Here is a 21,159-nt window from a genome sequence, read left to right as displayed (position 1 = left end):
GGCAACCCCCCGTCCCCCCTCTTCTCCAGATCATATCAGTGTAGTTTGAGCATGGCTTCAAGAGAACCTGTTTCCCAAATCAACCAGACATAGTTGCAACTTCTTCTGTACTCTACAGATTTTCTAGTATGGTTACACACATTCAGTATAGTTTCCTCTTCTCTAATCCAAAACAATACTTCTGTTTCTTCAGCAGACATAACTTTAGCTGTTTGTAGCTCCTCTTCTTGTCTTCTCCAAGGCTACGGCTATGATTCTCATGAATGCCATCGTCATCAGCTGCATGAACAATGTAGTATTTGAAGGAATGCTGTGGCATGTGAGGTCTTTCATATCATCTGCAAATAACGTTTGAGCGGCCTCACAGCATGTAAGTTTACAGCAGTTTCTGTCATCTGAGACATGGCAACAGAATAAGAAGAAACAACATTGTGGCTCCTTATCTATTGAGGAAAGTGAGAGCATGGGACAGGAATTTATTCTTTCTTAGTATGGGGAGCCTCTGCTGAGCCGTGTAGATTCTAAATCCCATCTCCCGCAATCAAACCTTCTCCTTCTCTCCGTCGTCCGTCATCGTCATTCATCCCATCCTCCAGCTTGTGCCATTGATTTCATCAGTGACTGACACCGCATGAAGACGTCTCCCCCGACTAACTCGCCTTCACCAGATCCATCCACCGCTCGGCTCCATCCTCCTGCCTCGGGATTGGAACGCTCCTCTTCTCTAAATCATCCCTCTTTTCTTTCCCCTGTTTCAACAGGAAAAACAAAAGCACAAAACAGAAGCAGATCATCCCCAAGGTAAACCTGAGTGTAGACATAAGGGCGTATCAAGAGAAAATACTATATGGTACTTTTATCATGATGTCATCTAAAAAGCTCTTGAGCTTCTAATTGACTGTATCGTTGTCATGCAGCATTTGTTGGACTCTCAGTCTCTGAAGTTCATTGTGGGCCTGACGCTGCACGATCGCACTACCAAGTCTTTGCTCCACCTGCACAAGAAGAAGAAGCCCCCCAGCATCAGCGCCCAGTTCCAGGTAAGACTGACCAAACGGTGTGCCCAGTAAATACATAAGCTTCACATTTGACACCAACCGCTCTGAGGCAGCAGCCCTGTACATGTAGCAAACCTTCTACCTGTTTTCCTCAGACGTCCCTGACTAAACTCCTAGAGACTCTGAACAGAGCAGAGCCATTCTTCATCCGCTGTATCCGCTCCAACGCTGAGAAGGTAAGGAACCGTCATGGGTAATACTAAGTCTCTGATTTTAGGCATCATAATTGGTTGGAGTGTAATTGAATGCTTGGTGTGTCCTTTGTCTTTGAGCAGAAGGAGATGTGCCTTGATGAGGCCTTGGTGCTTCAGCAGCTGAGATACACAGGGATGCTGGAAACTGTTCGCATTAGGAGATCTGGCTATGGAGCAAAGTACTCTTTCCAGGTATGGCTTCCCTGCTGCTTCCCTGGACTGGCTATACCCTCTGATAAATATTCATTCAATAATCTTTTAAGTTGTCATGATTTGTTTCTACTATGAACAGACTATTTTAATGGCTTTGTTGTCTCGTCCCTGTAGGAGTTCATAGAGCAGTTCAGAGTTTTGCTGCCAAAGAATGCTGTCGCCTCAAAGAAAGACATTTCACCGTTGCTGGAGAAGATGGGCCTGGACCCCACGACATACCAGATAGGCAAGACTAAGGTAAGGGAGCTGCCGTCTGAAGGTTTGGAGACTGTAAAATATAGAAAACAAATTGTCAACATAGAAAAGTCAACGCTGACTTTCTAAATGTCTTGTTCTCCAGGTGTTCCTGAAGGAGCTGGAGCGACAGCAGCTGCAGGACATGCTGCACAAGGACGTGATGCGTAAGATCATCTTTCTTCAGCGCTTCTTCAGAGCTCATCTGCAGAGAAAGGAGTTCCTGGACATGAGACAGGCAGCTATCTTGATCCAGGTAACCACATGTATATCACAAGGCAATAATGTAAACAGGTTGATTAATGCTTCTTGTATTCAGTTTTTATATTTAGAAAATAATTGAAATGTATCCCTCTGTCTTTCTCCCCCTCAGCGTTCATGGCGAAGATACTGCAAAGAGGAGCAGCAGCGGCGAGCAGCCACTCAGATCCAGGCTTTATGGAGAGGTTACAAGCAGAGGAAGGAGTACCACTGCAGCAAACAAGGGATTACCAAAATACAAGCCCTGGTCAGAGGCCACTCGGCACGAAGGAGGTAAGAGCTCCAAGGCACTCAGCCACATTCTATGGTTCAGTATAATAAGTGAAATAGGTGAAGATTAACTTGTAATCATTGTGTAGGTGCCAGTCCATTCGTGAGGAGAAAAGGAGAAGGGATGAGGAGGAGAAAGAGGCTCGGAAGAGGGCAGAAGAGGAGGAAAAAAGGAGAAGGGCTGAGGAGGAAGAGGCAAGGCAGCGGGCAGAAGTGGAGGAAGCAAGAAAGAGGGCAGAGGAGGAGGAAGCAAGGAGGAGGGCTGAGGAGGAAGAAGCAGCCAGACAAGCACAGGAAGCTCAGGCTGCACAAGAGGCTGAAGAAGCAGCAGCGAGGAGGAAGAAGGAAGAAGAGGAGAACCTCCGGCAGGAGGAGGAAGAGGAAAGGAATGCAAGGAAAAAGGAGGGAGTGGGGTTAAAGCAGGTAGACGTCATCAACGTGGAGCCTCAGACCAGAGAGGATCCTGACATAGAGTTGGTTACAGAGGAGCTTCTCGATGAAGGTCAACCGGACAATCTCCCTGTCCAGGAGACAGAGAAGGAGAAAGCAGAGGAGGATGGAGAGGTTGGAGAGACAGAGGAGGAGCAGTGCAAGGAAGAAGTGGCGGAGGGGGAGGATGAATGGCTGGGAGCAGAGGAAGAGGAAGGCGAGTGTTCGTCTTCCAAGTCCGACTTGGAGACCAACGGTACACTGGCTGAGGCTGGACCCCAGCTAGAGGAGAGAGACGAGGACAAGGATCTGGACACCCAAACACTAGGCCAGTTTGATTCACAACCTGCTCTGTCTGATTATTCCTCCAAGCCTCCAGGTCAGAGCTCGGATGAGCAGGAACCCAGATCTACCTCCGCTGAGAAAAAGAAACTCCAACCCCCTGCTGGTCACAAGAACCAGTCATCCAAGAGCCAGGAGAAGAGGGAGCAGAGGAGGCGACGAGGGCTGGAGCACAACCAGAGAGAGACCGAACGAGCCGCCTCCTCCTCTTCCACCTCGCACGCCACCAAGGACGAAAACGCCCCGCCGAAGACCAAAAACCAAGAGGTCACCAGGGTGAAGGAGCGGGCAGACAGCAAGGAGAGCAAGGAGCTAGATCAGTACACCTTTGTGGCTTGGAAAGGGAAGGAGGACAAAGCAGGGAAGAAGGAGGCAAAAACATCTCCTCCTCCATCTTATACTAGTCCTGTCCGTCCATCTACACTCTCCCTGCATCCCTCTGACTCTGTGCCCGAGAGGAACGGCCTGGGCGACGGTGCGGGAGCGGTGAACCTGCCTCGTCGCGCCAACGTGAAAGAGAAGCCCGAGAAGTGGAGGAGGAGTGACGAGGTGCAGCCTGAGAGCACCAGCCCTCCCCGTACCCAAAGCCGGGAAGAGAGGAAGAAAAAAATGTACGTTTTCTCTTCTTGTGGTATTTTCATATCCTTAACTTTTCCTAACTAACTTTTCATATAAATTGATTTTGTGCCTCCATTTTTCTCTGCCCATCCACCTGCAGGAGTCAAACGGCCTCCTCGTCCTTTGACAGTTTGTCTCCAGGTTCTGAGGGAGCGTCATGCATTTCCCTTTCTCGCAAAGAGGTACTACAAGGGTTTAGACACATAAACACACAGTATTTATTGAACTTGTATGATATAAAACTCTAACGGGCAAATCATTTCCCCTGTTACTTTACAGTAAGATTGATCTTGTGATGGTTTTCTTCTTGCAGATGCTCTCCCCCTCAGAAAGCCACCTGGACGGTTCAAAGGGAGGCTCGTTCAGGAGGAAACATTCCGACAGCACAAGTCACCAAGACTCAACCCACGCCGTCCCATCCACACCAGAGAGGTACAACGCTGCTCTGCGCTGCTCTGCTCTGCTCTGCTCTGGCCTCCACGCTCAGTCTGAGGACAGGATATGATAGGAATGCACTACACCTTTTGTGGGTGTGTGAATATCTTGTGTTTGTGTAACCTGTAGGTCAACCGGATTCTTCAGTAAGATTTTGAAGAAGCGGACGAACAAAGACGCTCACACCCCGGACAATGGCGATTTGACATTTGCTCAAGGTCTTAATGAGAAGGCCGCAGGAGGAGAAGGTAAATATTATAAAGACACACTGCTCATGTCTCCATGTAACCTGTTTACTGAAGGTCTAACACAGGTCAGATGTTACATAGACAGGGAGGGTGTGTGAGTTTTAGTCATCCCTATTTTAATCAATAAATTGTTTCATAAGCATTTTTAAAGCTCTCTGGACACACATTAGCCAGTGTGGAGCCTGCAGGAAGCCATTACACAGTGAGACTTGAGTGAGAAAACACAGGAGAATTATCATTATTATTCACAAGGCTTAACTAATCCTGCTGTTTGCTTTCTGAGTCAATAGTGACCCATTCAGGCTCAGGCTCAGTGCGAACACAGTAACTTCACTCTGGGGTTTTTGTGTCAACCATGGTGCTCGTGGATTCTGTGTTAGTAGAGTTTGGTTGAAGGAAAGAGATAGAGACGTATTCTCACGTTTCCTCCAATAAACACAAACATTCTGTTTTTCAGCCTCAGCAGCCGGTCACCCATCTCGGCCGCTCTCGTCCCACTCAGACCGCGCTGGTAAAGGTTTAGGCCGCAACCCCACCATAAAGATCAGTCGTGCCACACGGGTCACTGAGCAGTGGAACGCCTCGCTGGACCGGGAGATAACCAACGCCAATGAGCTGAGACACCTGGATGAATTTCTGGGCAACCAGGTAAATAAAATTGAAATGTACTTGATTTGATTTCATGGAGACAAAAGTGTGACCTCTGCGTACAATGAGTGTCTGAATTTCCGAGGGTGAAGTTCTTTTGAGAGCAGGTGTTTTAGAGATCAACCTTCATGTTGCCGTTCTTTCTGTAGGTCAATGATTTCCGCTCCAGGGGGAAGCCGCTCTCAGCTGCAGAGGGCATCTTTGTAACGGCCACCATGCAGTTCAGAGAGACTATCAAAGCCATGTATTCTCTGCCAGTGAGTATCTGCATATTCAGCGTAGGTTCAGAGAGCCACATGCTTCCTCTCGCTCACTTTCTCTCCTGTCTCCTCACCTCAGAAACCCACTATTGGCTACAAAGGCCTGATGAAAGGCTACCAGAATAAAGTGATACACCTGGCTGGTGACAAGCAGAAAGGTGAAGTCCAGCTTGTGGTGAACCTGTTCCAGTCGGTGCTGGATGGTTTCATCAGAGGAGAGATCAAGAAGGAGGAGGCGGAGCCTGCCAAGGTGAGACAACACAGGTTTACTCTCAATACTCTAATAGCTTTTTAAAAATAAGAATCTAATCACGTCTGTGTTCCCTGTCTGTGTTTCAGCCTGCTAAAGCTAGAAAGAAGAGGAGGAAAAAGGATAAGAGTGTAAGTATTCTGACTCGATTCATTTGTTTGCTTTCTTTTGTTTAATTTCAATTAATGTGCACAAGGATTACTAATGGAGTGTCTTCTCTTGGCAGATGGAGAGCCCGCTGGATCACGTTTTCAGCACCTATCAGGTCAACATCATGCAGTCATGTGACCAGTGTAACTCCTACATCTGGGGCATGGAGAAGGCCTACATGTGCAGCTGTGAGTGTGCACCCAAACAACTCTTCTACCTGACAACAACGTTCTTATTCACTTACTGGCGGATCACGTGATGACCTATCAATCGGTTTTTGTCTCTTTGTCTCTCAGATTGCAAGATGGTTTGTCACAAGAAGTGCGTCTGCAAAATAGTCACAGACTGCTCCACCTTCTGTGCCAAGAAGGTACAAGTTTATAACCAAGACACAGCCAAGCCACTTTATTTCTGTTGTATTACATAAATGTGTTGGGACGAGCTGAATTCTCATTGCTGCTGTTCTGCTGAATCTGCAGAGCGATGAGGAGTGTGGCGGTCAGCACTTTGGTGTCCGTGTAGGTCACCTGGTCGGCAGTAAGAACACGGTGCCCATGGTGCTGGAAATGATGCTGGAGCACGTGGAGATGAACGGCCTCTACACCGAGGGCATCTACCGCAAGTCGGGCTCGGCCAATCGCATCAAGGAGCTGCACCAGAAACTAGAGAACGGTCAGCTGATTACATCCAACTGACACAGATGTTCTGTCTCTTTTTGGCTGACCGTCCTTTGTGGATCTGCTGTTAATGTTACACTCTCTGTGTGTGTTTAGAGCCCCACTCTGTCTGCCTGGATGACTACCCCATCCACACAGTGACCGGCCTGCTCAAACAGTGGCTGAGGGAGCTGCCAGACCCGCTCATGACCTTCATACATTACAATGACTTCCTGCGTGCAGTGGGTAAGGAGGCTGTTCCCCACTAGGAGGCGACATTACGACAATACCAGGCTGTCTTTCTTTACTGAAAAGCCAGTGAAGTCCTTAGTAAAGCCAGAATAAGACTTTGTAATTTGGTAAATGTGTAACTGTGGGTTTTCTGTTTTGGTGTTTCTCCTGTGTAGAGTTGCCAGAGAAGCAGGAGCAGCTTCACACCATCTACAAGGTACTGGAGGAGCTTCCTGCCGCACATTTCAACACTTTGGAGAGACTCATCTTCCATCTCGTCAGGTAGAGTGTTTGATTCTGGACCTGGTGTATCAGAGTAAAGAAAACCATTTGTGTTTTTGTTCTGTTGTATCTCTGAACTACACGTTTGTTTGCCCACTTCTCATGCAGGGTGTGTAAAGAGGAGGCACATAACCGCATGTCTACAAACTCCTTGGCGATCGTCTTTGCCCCGTGTATCCTGCGCTGCCCTGACACCGCTGACCCTCTGCTCAGCATGAAGGATGTAGCCAAGACCACAACGTGAGACCAGCAGAAGGACCACAACAATCCACTTTTTCTAAAGATGTACCAGTTAATGTGGTCTTCATTCTGTTCCACTTTGTTGATATCCCTGTGCAGGTGTGTAGAGATGATAATCAACGAGCAGATCAGATGCTACAACGAGAGGATGGAGGAGATCGAGCAGCTGGAGTTCGCCGAGGCTCTGGCTGTGAATCAGCTCAAACTCAAGAGACAGAACACGGTGAGGAGCAGGACGCTTGCCTCAGTGCTTCCTTGTTCAGTTTAGTCTGATCTTAGAGAATCCACTTTACACAAAACTGTTTTCCTCGCCCTTCTGCACATAAACCCATCATCCTCGCCCACAACACCAGGGGAAGTTCCAGTTCCTTATCTGTGGATTCTTTTGTCAACAAACTTCACAAACTCTATTCACAGACCAAACAGAAACAAATGAACAATCGATTTGGTCCTTTAATGCCATCGCAACACAGAAAATGTCGTCTCATGTGATGATGCCCACCTGACAACAGTGTTTCATGTTCTTGGGAGTCACATGGGTAACATGGCCGATGTTCCTTGTCTCTCTTTAGCTCTGCTGGCATTTACCTCTCAGGTTCTCAGCTCCTTACAAAGGAGTGGTGGTATGTATCTGAAGCCCCGGTGCCGTAGCTGCAGTAGATGTAGTGTGTATGCCATGCAGTAGTGTGCGTGCATGGCATGTGACACGTGGGTGAACCTAATCTCTTTTATTCTTTCTTACTAACTGGTAGAACGTTGCATGATTGTATTAAGTTTGGTTTAGGTGATGCTTGTGATGTGAAGGATGAAACTCTGCTTGTTGCTCTCATTCTTGTTCTCTTCATGTAAGGACGAGATGTTTGGGGGTGAGTTAACTGTTGGTGCTTTGACTTCAACAGTGTGGCTTTCAAAGCTTGAGGGAAATTCTTTGCTCTTCATACTTTGACATTACATTTACCTTCACGCATTCACATCCTTTTAAAGAAAACCTCTAAGCTCTGAAAGTCTTGTTCTAGGAGAGTGTCTCCTGTGGAATGATGAGGCTGTTTTAGATCGTGGTGATGTGTGTTAGCTCTGAATGAACTGATGCTTACACCACTGTCATGTTTATGGGTGGTTAGTAATGTGTCCCTCATTTATTTCCCTTCCTTCCCTTTAAGTTCTTTTGTATCACAGACGTGCTGAATGCTGATGTGCAGTTGCATGAGTAGCCAAAGGCGTCACCTCTACCTGCCGCTTCCTTTTCCTCACTAACATTTGGTTTCACATTTGGGTCAAAACCATTTGTAATGTGTGGAACAATTTCTGTGCATCCTGTAGTTCATAGACACCTCAACATCTGCTCAAGTCTTCACCTCGAGCTCAGTGTGCCTGTGAGGTAATCAGTGTATGATGGTCTGTCCCTCCCTGCAGGTGCATGAGAAGGTCAGCTCTGATCTGAGCGTGGTCCCTGAGAACGAGCCTCTGGACTCAGACGCCGAGGCTGAGAAGAACCTGGTTGAACGCATCAAGTCCATCAAACAGGAGAAGTAAGGATGACTTCCCTATCGTCTACACACTCATCAGCATCACACTCAAATGTCTCTGCTGTGCTCTGTCTCATTCTGTCTTCTCTGACCTCGTCCCATTTCTCACCTTCAGAGAAGACCTCGCCTACCGACTGCCAGAGATGGAGCAGCCTGGTTCAGACCAGGAGAACTTGGACTCTGAAAACTCCCTGAGCTCAGAGAGCCTCCTGGACGAGCAGCAGCGCTCCTCTGCCCACAGCTCGGAGCCTGAAGGTCAGTGTGAACGTGCAGCCTGGCCTTTGCTTCCTGCTACGTGTTTGTCTCACTCACCTGTGGGATTCTGACCGGACCACGGGGCCGCTGGGTTGGGCCCTTCCTGTCTTTTGTGGTGCAGGTCTGGACCAATGATGGTGATGGGGGCGGTGTCGTCTGCTCTGTAACAAAGCAGGTTGGAGCAACAGCAGCCGTGTGTGTGTGTGTGGGTGTGTGTGGGTGTGTGTGTGTGTGTGTGATCTATGAATGCATGTACGGTAAACGCATGTGTGGCTCAGTAGCATGCTGACACTTTGCACTAAGATGATCACTTAATCTCCTGGCACACTCTGAATCCAAATGGCTTCAATGTGCCTCGCTGAACTTTGGTTGCATGGTCTTCAGTTGATCTTCATCCTCTCAGGATTCCTGTGTGATTCGCAGGAGTATCTTGCAGAAATGTGTGTTTTTCTCCCTCCTCTTCTCACTCTTCCTCTTTGTCTCTCTTTCAGCTCCAGGTTGCTCCCAGCCGAGGAGAAACAGACCGGCCTGCCCACCAAAACCACCGGACCTGGTCCAGCGAGTCAAAGCCCCAGGTGGGCGTGTCCCCCCGCCAAACTTCAGCCCCGCCGTCTCCTCCTCCTCCATGTCCAGCTGCGCGTCTTCCTCCTCCGCATCCTTCAGCGCCTCCTTCAGGCATCAACTCCGACGCCGTAACCCCATCATCCCAGACACTGTTAAACTCCCGCCGGGGATCCAAGCTCAGGCTTCGGCCTCGGGTCTCCCTCACTCATTCATCCCACCTGCAGGTCAGCCGTTCAAATCCCTGATCAGGAGATATCAGCCCGGCCGTCGGAAGGACAGCACCCAGTCCCTGTACATCGACGGCTCGGACTGTGAACTGGTGTTGCCCTTCTCTTCCTGCCCCGGCTCCGCTTCCTCCTCCATCTCCTCTATCGCCATGGTAGCACCCTCTCCTCAACACCAGCGCCACAGGACGCAAGTCTCAAAGGGTCAGAGACGCTTTTCTGACCCAGACGCACCTTACATGGACGACGATGTCTGACGGGGAAAAGAAGACGGGGACATGAAGAGGATGATGGGCAACAATCTCCCAGGAACGACTATAAGAAAATATGTGTGTGTGTGTGTATCACAGACAAACAGTGATGGATTGTAGGAAAGAACTAAGGACCGCCGTGGAAATGAGCGGAGATTAGAGAATGGAACTGTGTGTGCAGGATCCACAGTGGGCCAACGATGCAGAATGGGAGTGAGACAGATGCAGATGCTGGCTGCTCCAGTCGCTGTTCTCAGTGGGAATTAATCAAATGTAGCCAAGCACCTTTTCTATCATTTTTTTAAAACTATATTGTGGTTACTTTTGATAAAGGCTGTGTTTTTGAGCGGCCTTGTGACGATGGACCAGCATTGTTCTCTTTCATTTGATTTGTTTTAATACATTTTGCTCTAATTCAAGGACATAACGCCGGTTCCAGTTGCACTTTTCCATGTCTAGAGTTCTCAAAACGAGCACATGAGCCCAGCGCGCTCTCTCAAAACGTTAGCTTGTGCCTTGACATTGCTCAGTGTTCAAACTCGCTTCATTCATTTTGCATGTTGCCGCTATGGAACCGTGCTTGTAGGGGTGGGACAGGGCGGGGGCAGGGGTGGGTGAGGGTGGGAGGGGGGGGACTTTCCTTCTAAGATACAGTATGTTCAGACACAAACGCACACTCACACACATTGTGGCTGTTGTTTCTGGTGCCTTGTAGCAGCAGCTGCAGTGGACCATCGTCTCTCTGCCCCGTCAGTCTAACACGAGACGGATACAAACCAACCCAAGTCGCTTTCACACAGCAGAGGGAAAGTGGGGAGCAGCACGTGCCACTTTTTCCCCCTTTCGGAACAAAGAAACGCCAACCCAACTCTCGATACACGGCCCCCCCGCGCTCAGATGTCTTCAAAGCTCTGATGTTTCTTTCTCTGGCTCTGAAATGAACCTGGCTTCACTCGGCTGTACTGTACCTTACAGTCAGAAGTCTCTTTTACGCAGGATCCCACTGCTGACTTTGTATATGTAATACTAATGTTCTTCTATGACTGTTGTTGAATGCTGATCGTCTGTCTGGTTTCTGAGGAAGATATGCTGGTGTGTAATGTTAAACATGGGAGTGCATGGTTGGGACTGAATGATGTGAGTTGTCATGGTTATTAGTATTAACTGAACAATACAGAACATGATTCTTATAATGTCTGTGGCTGTTTCTTCATCGGGCAGGCTTCATTCACCTTTAATGTGTGTATAATCCTCAATGTTTTATGAATCCACCACGAGGGAATCTCTGCCTCTCTCTCGCTCTCTCGCTCTCTCTCTCGCTCTCTCTCTCTCTCCTGTTCTTTGCCACTATGACGCATCAAAGTGTCTGTCAGTTAGCCTGTCTATAAATGATTGACATTACAATATACACGACAATGGGTAATTAAAATCACTGACAATTAATAAGCTACTACATTTACACACGTAATGGAGTTATGCACAAAGGTAAGTGGTGTGATTAACAACCGTCAAGAAAGGAGTCATCATAAAAGCCAGTGTGCTTCTGAAGCTGAAACTGACAAACTCCTATGACTTTCACTAATATAATAATTTATGTTACCAAACCAGATTTAATCTCAGGCATTACGGGCACAGGCCTAAATCAGCACGTCCACCAGGGGCCCACAGGACATACTTAAGATTTATATTTACAAAATAACTTCAGCTCAATTTAACAACAATAGCCCTAATAATGATAAAACTGTATTGATTTATAATCAATCAGGCCCGGATCGGCCCCAGTTTTCAAACATACGATCAACTTGCGACAAAACAAGTATAAATCAATTGATGCATATCTAACGTCTGCCAGTAGATGGCAAAGTTGAGGGCGAACCGCAGATCCTTCTACGTCACCGCGTTCCCCTCCTCCGCCGGCGTGTGACGGCTACGTAATATCTCCGCGACCCCCTGTCACTTTCAGACATGGCTACTAGGTTAGAAATCAATTTTATCCGATTGCTGTCCCGCTGCGAGTCGATAGCTTCGGAGAAAAGAGGAGAAGAGGAATGGAGACTAGAAAAGGTAACAACTTAAATGCTGCGTCACTGTCGCTGCTCTGCTCTTTTCCCGGCGCTTCTGTTAGCACTATGCTATTGTTGTTAGCTCTTAGTCACTGTTAGCCACGTCGCCACTGAACGGACAGCAGCAGATTCACTAGGCGAAGATAAAAACGGATTTTCCTGCAATCTATAAAATATCCAAACCCTAAATAAGATTCAAGTTAAACTAACCAGCGTGTGTTAACTTTGCGAAGCATTTCTAACAACCAACTTGTGTTAAGTCAATACATTCTAACCACAATACGTTTAAGTTACTTATGCAATTAGAAGGGAACACTTATGAATTAGAACGTTCCATTTAATAACACATACGTCACATTTACACCCTGTTAATCAGAGGTTCCCAAACAGTGCCCCGTGTACCACATGTGGCACTTGTGACGCATTATGACTGCAGACAAACAAAACAACTGAAATGTGTGGAGAGAAGCTCAGAAGTCCCAGATAACACGTCTTGTATTTGATGTTAAAGTAGTATTTAATTTTAATTCCGTGTGTTCTGAGTGTTTTGTGTGTTTTCTCTGCAGTATGTTGGAGCTCTGGAGGAGATGTTGGTGGCTCTGAGGAAAAGTCAAAGGTAACACGAATCAATCCACTCCTGCTCTGTAGTTCATATGAAACAAAAAGCTTTTACAAAACAGTATAATCGACCTTTTTGTGTTGTGGAAACTGTCGATGCTGCTGTAAAGTTCCTGTTTCTTCCTCCAGCAAACCCACGCCTGAAGTGCTGACAGAGTTCACAAGGAAAGTGGATTTCCTCAAAGGACTTCTAGACGCAGAAAAACTGGTCAGTATGAATATATTTAGTTTTATAATTCTACTATTTTTAAAGATGTCACTATTTTTCATCTGCTGAAATCATTGTTTTAGCTTTATTTGTTATTTAACTGTAACTCTTACCAACATGAAAGGACTACAAAGGCCTTTTACTTATCTACTAGCCCAAATAGAGAGAGAAAAAACAGGATAATAAGAGTTTAATAAGAAATTGTAATGAATATGCTTTGATCAGGATTCATTTTGAAGTTAACAAACATTGAAAACTCCCTAACCGGCAACGTTGTGGCTTCATGTAAAACCATTCCTGGATCGTCACCAACATTTAATGGAATCTTCCCTTCTGCCCCAAATGTAATCAAGCTGCTCCCTCGCTTGTTCTCAGCTCTAACCTCTCTCCTGTGTCGTTCTCAGACTTCAACAACAGAGAAGTCCTTAGCCAATCAGTTCCTGGCTCCTGGACGGACGCCCACCATAGCCAATGAGAGGATGCCCGCCACTAAGACGGTCCACATGCAGACCAAAGCTCGCTGCACGGGAGAGATGAGGGACGAGCTGCTCGGCACCGTGAGACTTTAGCATATTTATAAATAAGCATTACAACCTAAATAGGGCTTGATGAAAGTTTGGATGATGATTTGATGCATTTCCTTTTTCTGTGTCATTGCAGGGGTCGTCGAGAAATGGTAAGAATTCATTTGTATTTCTATGGATTCATGTTTCACAAATCCTGATCATGAGGAGTTGCAGCATGAAGCAGGTGACTCCCTCTCCTCTCCTCTCCTCTCCTCCCCTCTCCTCTCCTCTCCTCTCCTCTCCTCTCCTCTCCTCTCCTCTCCTCCCCTCTCCTCTCCTCTCCTCTCCTCTCCTCTCCTCTCCTCCCCTCTCCTCTCCTCTCCTCTCCTCTCCTCTCCTCCCCTCCCCTCCCCTCTCCTCTCCAGGCACCATGGACACAGACCTGCGAAACAGAAGGTGAAGTGTTTTCTCTGTCTAACTTTGAATGCATTTATATTTATTCAGATGTTTTAGCAAGAGTTCTTCAGCTTTGTGTTCATTAATGTGACGTCCTCGCCCCTGTGCTGTGCAGAGGTTTGCCCCTGGACGAGCGTCAGTCTGCTACCGAGCTGGACGCCGTGCTGCAGCATCACCACAACCTGCAGGAGAAGCTGGCTGAGGACATGCTGAGCCTGGCCAGGAACCTGAAGAACAACACGCTGGCTGCTCAGAACATCATCAAACAGGACAACCAGGTGAGAACCAGGATGGAGAGGTGAATGGTTGGAGCTCTGAGTTTGTGTTGAAGCTTACATCCTCCTCTCCTCTCCTCAGACCCTGAGCCACTCCATGCGTCAGGCCGATCTGAACTTCGAGAAGCTGAAGACGGAGTCGGAGCGACTGGAGCAGCACACCAAAAAGTCGGTGAACTGGCTCCTGTGGCTGATGCTCATCCTGGTCTCCTTCTCCTTCATCAGCATGATCCTCTTCATCAGAATCTTCCCCAGGCTCAGATGATGACAGTGTAACACCGTCCCGTAGAATCCAATAGCGCTCTGCCCTCCTCCGTCTGCACAACAATCCAGCCACTCGCTTTGATGGACTTGATGATGGACGTGATTCCTCTGAAAAAGCTCATGAAGCCGTCTGAAGCATCAGTATTCTCTCTGCACACACAGTAGGACAGGAAACCTGAGCCTTAGAGAGGAGAAACTTAGTCTTAATAAGCCCAGGCAGCCATGACTGAGCCTGATTTGTTTGATTCTCTGTTCAGGTAGGCTGCTCTTCCTCACCGTTCTCCTGTGGGGACGAACATCCAATACCTAACTGACCCGGACGCTCCGTCGGCCCGTGGCGACAGTGCTCAGTCTGTATGTGTGTGTGTTAGGTGTTGTCGTATTTATGGTGAGAAGTGTAGCGGCTTTTGATGATGAAGGAAGGAAGAATCTGTCCTGTAACTGATCACTATTTTGTGTGTGTGTGTGTGTGTGTGTGTGTGGAATTCAATGCGGTTCAGAAAGTATGGATGCACTAAATGACCTTCAACCTCTGTTATTGTGGTTTTTGCTGGCTGATTGAAGGAGAGGAGCTGTGTGTGCGAGTGACTGACTACACCTACACACAATCACAGGACATGGTGTGCAGATGGAAGTTTCTCTGTTTCCTTGTTTAATAGCATTGTGGGTCATAAGTGTGTGTCCATTGATCCATACTTCGTCTGCACGCTGACTTCATTTAGCTTCTTTTCCACCATGAACACGTTTATTACTCATAATGTGGTTATCAACGCTGCCAAGGAGCTCCAGTTTCATCTCTGCTGGTTCTGTCAGATTACTGGAAAAGCTGCAGGAAATCTGCTGAGCGTCGACCAGCGAAGAACCTGTTACATCTGAGTGTAACGATATGACCGACCAGGTGTGATCCAGGTCAGATCTGCATCTAGTGCCCTTAAATGTGTTCAGTCAGGGCTCAAACACCAATTTGGGATCGAAACCTCAAACTTCCACCTTCTAGCAATGAGAACAGACAGTATATGAGACTAACAGCGCCCTCTGTCTGTCTGTGGTGTAATGACTGCCTCTGTCCACTAGATGTCAGGCGCGGCCTTGGAAACAGAGCGGATCCTAACCTCCATGACCTCGCCAGACTGAACGAGCTATGAATCCTCATTTAACCCCGCTGCTCATTTAGACCTGACATGAGGCTAAATAAAGGCGGCTTGGTGCAGAATAAGAGCTCAGCCACATGTGACCCTGACTGAGCCTCACATGCGTCTCACCTCCCCCCCTCAACTGAGTCTGAAAGCATCACAACACAACAAACGTGTGTGTTTCCCCACCCAGACGAGCTCGGGTAAGGAGACGTGGCGGTGCAGCAGGTAAGGAGCAGGTTAATGGCATTTCTTTGTTGTCGGTGTGAAGTCAGACTGGAGCTGCTCGGCGTGCCCGGGCTTGCCTCTGTGCTCCTGGCCCTTCCTGTCTCCCCTGGCTGCTGATGCCCCACCTCACGGCTGGCTGGGCCCGGGCTGCTGGGTATTTTAGGATCCCTGGGGGGGAGGGGCAGGGGGAGGGGGGGTAGTTATTCTGCCTGCCGGGAGCCGGAGGTTTCGCAGGCCACCGGGAGACCAAATGAGGTCGTGTCACAGCGGAGGATCATCATCTCTCAGTTGAATCACAGCTGTTTGCGCCTCCATTCCGGGCCGCTGCCAGCGATCGTCTGGCTGTGATCGGCCCTGTGCCGCGCAGGAGGAGGAAGCTGCCCTTTGAACTGAAACTACATGACTTCATCACAGGTGTAGGGTTTCATGTTCATTATCATATTAGCTCAAGAGCGTGCCAGACACTTTCCTACACACACACACACACACACACACACACACACACACACAAACACAAGCCAACACCATGGCTACCGTTGGATTTCACCCAAATAATGAAGCAGAAGTCTAGGAAAAAGGTTCAGCTGTGTGTCTTTGATGGCAATGGAACAAAATAGAGCTGATCTGAAGATCCAAGAGTGTTTCCTAAGACACAGAAGTCTCTAATAGGAGCTGACAAGTCTCATTGTTCTCAGTCAACATTCTGAAACATGGAGGCTCATGTTGAGGGTTTGCTTCCTCTGGTGCTGCAGCTTCAATCTTTCTACAGAAGCCTCAGACATTTTGCAGCCAAAGGTGTGTGGGAACAGTGTGTGTCCTCGTCCTCCAGCAGAATAAGGACCTGTAACATACCTCCAGAGAAGAGAGGAGACGAGAGGAAGACGTTGGGCTGCTGCTGCTGCCTGTGTGTCCCGGCCTGAACGTCTGAGGAAGGAGCTAAAAGTGGCATGTGGGAGAGGACATCCATCAAAGCTGAGAGAACTGGAGCGGAGCCGCGCTACAATCGCGGGGGAAAAGTGTGGAAATCTCCAATCGGAGCTCCAGAGACTTCATCATCTCCTGAATCTGTGCTACCAAACCTACCAAGCTATTTCTGATTCATCATTTTAAAAATAAACCTTTTCTAGTCGTGATTCTAAACCTTTCCCTCACGTCAGTAGTCACCGTAGCAATGAGTTAATCACGCGTCTCTGTCTGTGTGTGTGAGGTCGTCTGTGTCCACTTTAACCACACTCAGGCTTTGACCTCTGACCCGCTTAACCTGGATGACTTCCTGCCCCGCGCTCTTTTCCCATGGGAACCTTCTGCAGGATGGTGACGGATCGTTTTCCTCTCCACCGCTGAATAATAACAATATCTTGAAATACGAGTCCATACATTAAGCCCAGTGTGTACATTCGTGTGTGTGTGTGTGTGTGTGTGTGTGTGTTTAACAGGTCTCATCCCTCTATAAACAAAAGAGAGCAACGACCAATGAGCCATAGCGAGGATTTGTGTCTTCTTCTTCTTCTTCACTCTCCTGTTAGGATCGAGCTGTAGTTCCTAATTTCATCCTGATGATAACAACAACCAATAAACCCGATTTTGGTTTTGATCTGTTTCTGTCTGTAAATTGTTCCACGCTGTTCTTGTTCTCACGCTTCCTGTTGTGTGTGTTGTCGTCTCATCAGCGTTGCACCAGCCTCTTAATCTCTCTGGTCTACGCAGGTGCTGTGGGATGTGTGTGTGTCTGTGTGTGTGTGTGTGTTTCAGTATCTCTGTCTGCCTTTGCGTGGTTGTGTTGTGTCTGGGTCTCTTCCCCCTCAGTCTGACGCTCTAATGAGGGCTCCTCTCCAACAAAGCTACTGGAACACGTACACACACACACACACACTGGTGTCGCGGCGACGGCACTCTTGACGGGAGTGTTGAAGCTGAAGGGCCACTTTCCCCCCTCGCTCGCCTGTGACGGCTGAGGAATGAGACCAAGGAATGAACTCCTCGCCACTTATTATCCATCACAAACACAATCACACGCAGACCCACCAACCGTAGCGCCGCTGCTTTGTTCCTGAGCTGTGTGTGTATGTGTGTGTGTGTGTGTTGAGGCCTGTCCATGCGTGTTTTCACCTGAGAGCGCTTGTTTATTGCCCCCTACAGACCTGAGCTATATGTCATTGGCTGCAACGTTTCCCCTCCATCCCTCCACGTTTCCCAGCCTTAGTGTCAACATGTGGGTTAATGCACTGAACCTTCCAGCCTATTTGTCAGGCCGAGCGGCGCTGAAAGAGTCCCCAGTGAAAGGAAAAACCTCCCCGCTGGCCTCTGCTCAGCCTTTGATGTATGGAGCCCAGGTAGCACCGCTGAGAGGCTTCATTTCTTTGCTTCTCTGCTCTTTCACCTCTGAGCCGCTCAGGGTCTCTCCCCGGTGGGCCGGAATCGCAGGGCCGTTACTACAGTTTGGACTGAAGTTAGATGGTGAAGTTAGATACTGTAGGTGCCTCAGAGGTGGTTTCCGGGGGAATCGATGCTCAGACGGAGGGCGGAGGAGGAGGAGGAGGAGGAGGAGGAGGCCCCTGCGGGTGAAAACAGCGTGTGAGCGGCGTAACAGCGCCAGGCAGCAGAGTCGAGGCCGCGGGCTCAGCCTGGGGGCCGGACCGAGACCAGACTGTGACGCAGCTCCCCAAGGGGGTGAGGAGGTGAGGAGGGGGAGGAGAGGAGGATGGTGACAGGGTGGAGTTACAGCCCGGGCTAATGCACTATTTAACAAAGTGATCTGTTGTTGTTGTCTGTTGGAAGCAGTAGTCTGACCTCGAAGGGGGGCCCCCCTCCCCCCCTCAACATTCTCCCCCAGGAGGCCCCAAGCTGCTACAGCAGGTGCAGGGCCCCTCACGGTAACAAGGGAGGCTCCTCAGGGTAGCACAGATTAAGCTTGTGTGTGTGTGTGTGTTGGCAGTGTGCGTGTGTTTTTGTTCTATTTTTGCTGTCATCACCAGCACCAGCTTCTATAAACCAAAGGAAAGTGAGCATCTTTGGTAGAAACACAGCCAATACTCACAGATTTGAGTCAAAATAGAGGAATAACTTTTGTCTTCCGTATGAAAACACTCCCGTCTCTGTCTGCTGCCGTGTGTTGATGAAAGAACCGGATCCTTGTGTGCTGTTTGTTGTGTGTGTGTGGATGGCAGAGACCAAGGTTCCTCTCAAGGGTAGCTTCCACGTCAGCCCTCAGATGTTGTGTCCACTCCTTTCGGAACATCGAGGCCGACCAGATGGTTCAGTGATTGATTGCTAAATATAAAAGGATTGGATTTTGGCAGAATTCTTCCTCAAGGTTGTGAACAATATGTCGGCCTTTCAGCGCTATCTGCTCCAAATATGAGACCTCAGCCCAAACACAGACGGCTGTGATCTCAATAACAGAGAGGCTGGTGTGTTCTGTGATCACATCCTGTTTCTGCACCTGAGCGTGTGTGTGTGTGTGTGTGTGTGTGTGTGTGTCTGTGTGTGTGTGTGTGTGTGTGTGTGTGCGAGATGCTTCCCGGTCCAACCCGCTGTCTTCAAAACAGTTCAGATCAATATTGACGCTGGATGTTTTGGTGCCACGTCTTTGTGTTTCACTATCGATCCTCACTCTTTGTCCGTTTCCTCCACCTTGTTAACTCGAGGGGGAGAGAGAGAGGAAGAGGATGGGAAGCTGCTCTCCTGTTTGTATGAGGGGGGAGAAGGGGGTCGGAGCCTCAAGGCTGCGGTGGGAGCCAGCGGGACAGAGGTGGATGGGGGGTGAAGTGTGTTTACAGGAGTGTTTTTGTGTCATACACAGCCCCGTGCTGGCTGTGCTGCTGTGTTGTGCTTCTGTAGCCCGTTTGACAGCGTTCATGAGGGAATGAACCATCTCACCGCTCCTGCAGAGGGAAGATGTTTGAGCTGCAGGCTCCTTGTACCGCGGTTTTATTGAGAGAAAACACAAACTGTTAAATTATACATGAACAAAATACTATGAAATAACAACATAGTATTGTTCTCAACAGAAGGGAGCGATAATCTACAAGGACAACAAACTGTTTACACCACAGCTGTGCTGGAAGAAATAACAATAATAAATGAGATACAGGGTTTGGAATTCAAAAGTAAAAGGTGGAATTATTGAGGAAGATTATTTACTTTAAATGGGAAATCGGAGGGAATGAAAGAGGGAAAGCAAAGTGTGTGTGTGTGTGTGTGTGTGTGTGTGTGTGTGTGTGTGTGTGTGTGTGTGTGTGTGTGTGTGTGTGTGTGTGTGTGTGTGTGTGTGTGTGTGTGTATGTATAGATGTCACACCGGCCTGAGGGAGCCCGGATGATTCCAGCGTTCTTCTTCTTCTTCTTTTTCTGCTTCTTCTTTTTCTTCTATTCTCTCTCCTGTCCCTGAACGCATCTGCTCATCTCCTCGTATCTATTATTCAGCTGCATCGCTCGCCTTCTCCCCTCAATATCACCTGTTCACCCCTCCTCCATCTTTGTGTGTCTGGCCTCACACTGGAGCGCAGCAAAGAAATGCTACAGCTGAATAAAACATTGTGAGGGCCCACAGGAGGGAGAGAGGGAGAGAGAGAGAGGGAGAGAGAGAGAGAGAGAGAGACTGTGAGAAGTTCTGACCTGTTCCCTGTCTCAGAGCTCCTGGGCGATTCCCTCTCCATGCCTCCTCCATGGCAGAAGGAGGTGAGATCATTTAGAGAATAAACAAGAGCTGTGGCGTCGCTGGAAGCATCTGAACTTTAGACTATATATAATATATATAATAAGACTATAGCTATTCTGAAGCCTGTGAAGTTCAATCTCAGGAGTTGTTTATCCAGCTGACAGTTCTAAGTTGTTTATGACGGCTCTACTGATACTAAATCAGTTATATTTAATGCTTTATATCCAGTAGATCCAGAATTACCCACTGATATGAACGATATGAACCTTGTGTTGCCAGGTTGTACAGTATCAACAGCTGCTAATGTGACTGTGCTATGAAAAGAAAGTCCTTCCCCTTTTTTAACACATTTATGGATTTATTATAATCAACCAAAACGTAGAGCAATAAATGTTGTAAGGTTATTATTAAAGGTTTCAATCAATCAAGTCTGCAGCTGTAAATTTTAATGAGTTCATAATAAGTCAATCGATGTTGTTGTTGTTGTTTTAGTGCTCAGACTGCTGGAGGATCTGGCAACAACAAATGTTTTCATATTCAGGACGTGTAAACAGATAAGACAGTTATGAATGAGTGATTGACATTATTGAAGCAGCCACAGTTGACACTCTTGCCACACACTCACACACACACACGCACACACACACCGGGACGTCTTCCACTGATGCAGTAGCCACATGTTCCCGATCATCACCGTTCTAATCTTAGCCTGGATGCTGGATGGGACTGTTTATTTTTACACGCACTTTGAATTTTTATGACCTAATTTGGGTTCTTTTCTCTCATGTTTTCACGTCGGGGATTATTTATAGTGCCAATATACACACACACACACACACACACACACACACACACACACGCTGTCAAGCCAGTGACACAACATCACAATTACTCCTGCTTCTGCTTGCAT

The 21,159-nt window shown here is 48.0% G+C and overlaps 2 protein-coding genes across 9 annotated transcripts in view; both read left to right on the top strand.

Annotated features, from left to right (window-relative positions):
• The window catches only part of LOC143002619 (myosin IXB), a 46,971-nt gene extending 36,539 nt beyond the window's left edge, over positions 1–10,432 (top strand). For 5 of the 8 annotated variants that reach the window (XM_076152809.1, XM_076152807.1, XM_076152808.1 and 2 more), the window contains 26 exons: positions 762–801; positions 918–1,040; positions 1,154–1,234; positions 1,334–1,444; positions 1,580–1,702; positions 1,806–1,955; positions 2,073–2,233; positions 2,320–3,612; positions 3,720–3,801; positions 3,933–4,051; positions 4,184–4,302; positions 4,760–4,950; positions 5,100–5,207; positions 5,290–5,460; positions 5,550–5,591; positions 5,687–5,798; positions 5,907–5,980; positions 6,090–6,282; positions 6,384–6,512; positions 6,674–6,779; positions 6,888–7,019; positions 7,119–7,242; positions 7,592–7,642; positions 8,433–8,548; positions 8,661–8,800; positions 9,292–10,432. In XM_076152809.1, coding sequence (XP_076008924.1) covers positions 762–801; positions 918–1,040; positions 1,154–1,234; positions 1,334–1,444; positions 1,580–1,702; positions 1,806–1,955; positions 2,073–2,233; positions 2,320–3,612; positions 3,720–3,801; positions 3,933–4,051; positions 4,184–4,302; positions 4,760–4,950; positions 5,100–5,207; positions 5,290–5,460; positions 5,550–5,591; positions 5,687–5,798; positions 5,907–5,980; positions 6,090–6,282; positions 6,384–6,512; positions 6,674–6,779; positions 6,888–7,019; positions 7,119–7,242; positions 7,592–7,642; positions 8,433–8,548; positions 8,661–8,800; positions 9,292–9,845 — 4,645 coding nt within the window. In that variant the 3' untranslated portion in view covers positions 9,846–10,432. Of the gene's footprint in view, positions 1–761; positions 802–917; positions 1,041–1,153; positions 1,235–1,333; positions 1,445–1,579; positions 1,703–1,805; positions 1,956–2,072; positions 2,234–2,319; positions 3,613–3,719; positions 3,802–3,932; positions 4,052–4,183; positions 4,303–4,759; positions 4,951–5,099; positions 5,208–5,289; positions 5,461–5,549; positions 5,592–5,686; positions 5,799–5,906; positions 5,981–6,089; positions 6,283–6,383; positions 6,513–6,673; positions 6,780–6,887; positions 7,020–7,118; positions 7,243–7,591; positions 7,643–8,432; positions 8,549–8,660; positions 8,801–8,921; positions 8,976–9,291 lie in introns of all 8 variants that reach the window. The other 3 variants (XM_076152811.1, XM_076152806.1, XM_076152810.1) reach the window with 2 other exon arrangements.
• Positions 10,433–11,753: 1,321 nt separating this feature from the next.
• Positions 11,754–15,731, top strand: use1 (unconventional SNARE in the ER 1 homolog (S. cerevisiae)). Its single transcript, XM_076152821.1, has 8 exons — positions 11,754–11,903; positions 12,469–12,518; positions 12,650–12,728; positions 13,133–13,285; positions 13,389–13,404; positions 13,660–13,690; positions 13,806–13,968; positions 14,048–15,731. Exons 1-8 carry the CDS (start codon positions 11,805–11,807, stop codon positions 14,228–14,230), a joined length of 774 nt encoding a protein of 257 aa, XP_076008936.1. The 5' UTR covers positions 11,754–11,804; the 3' UTR covers positions 14,231–15,731.
• The last annotated feature ends 5,428 nt before the right edge of the window (positions 15,732–21,159 follow it).

This window comes from Genypterus blacodes, unplaced genomic scaffold (assembly GCF_046128005.1).
Source record: "Genypterus blacodes isolate CSIRO-AG114 ecotype Tasmania unplaced genomic scaffold, CSIRO-AGI_Gbla_v1 ptg000058l_1, whole genome shotgun sequence".
NCBI lineage: Eukaryota > Metazoa > Chordata > Actinopteri > Ophidiiformes > Ophidiidae > Genypterus > Genypterus blacodes.
The sequence above is the reverse complement of the archived record's forward strand: the minus strand, read 5'-3'. Positions and strand labels throughout refer to the sequence as shown.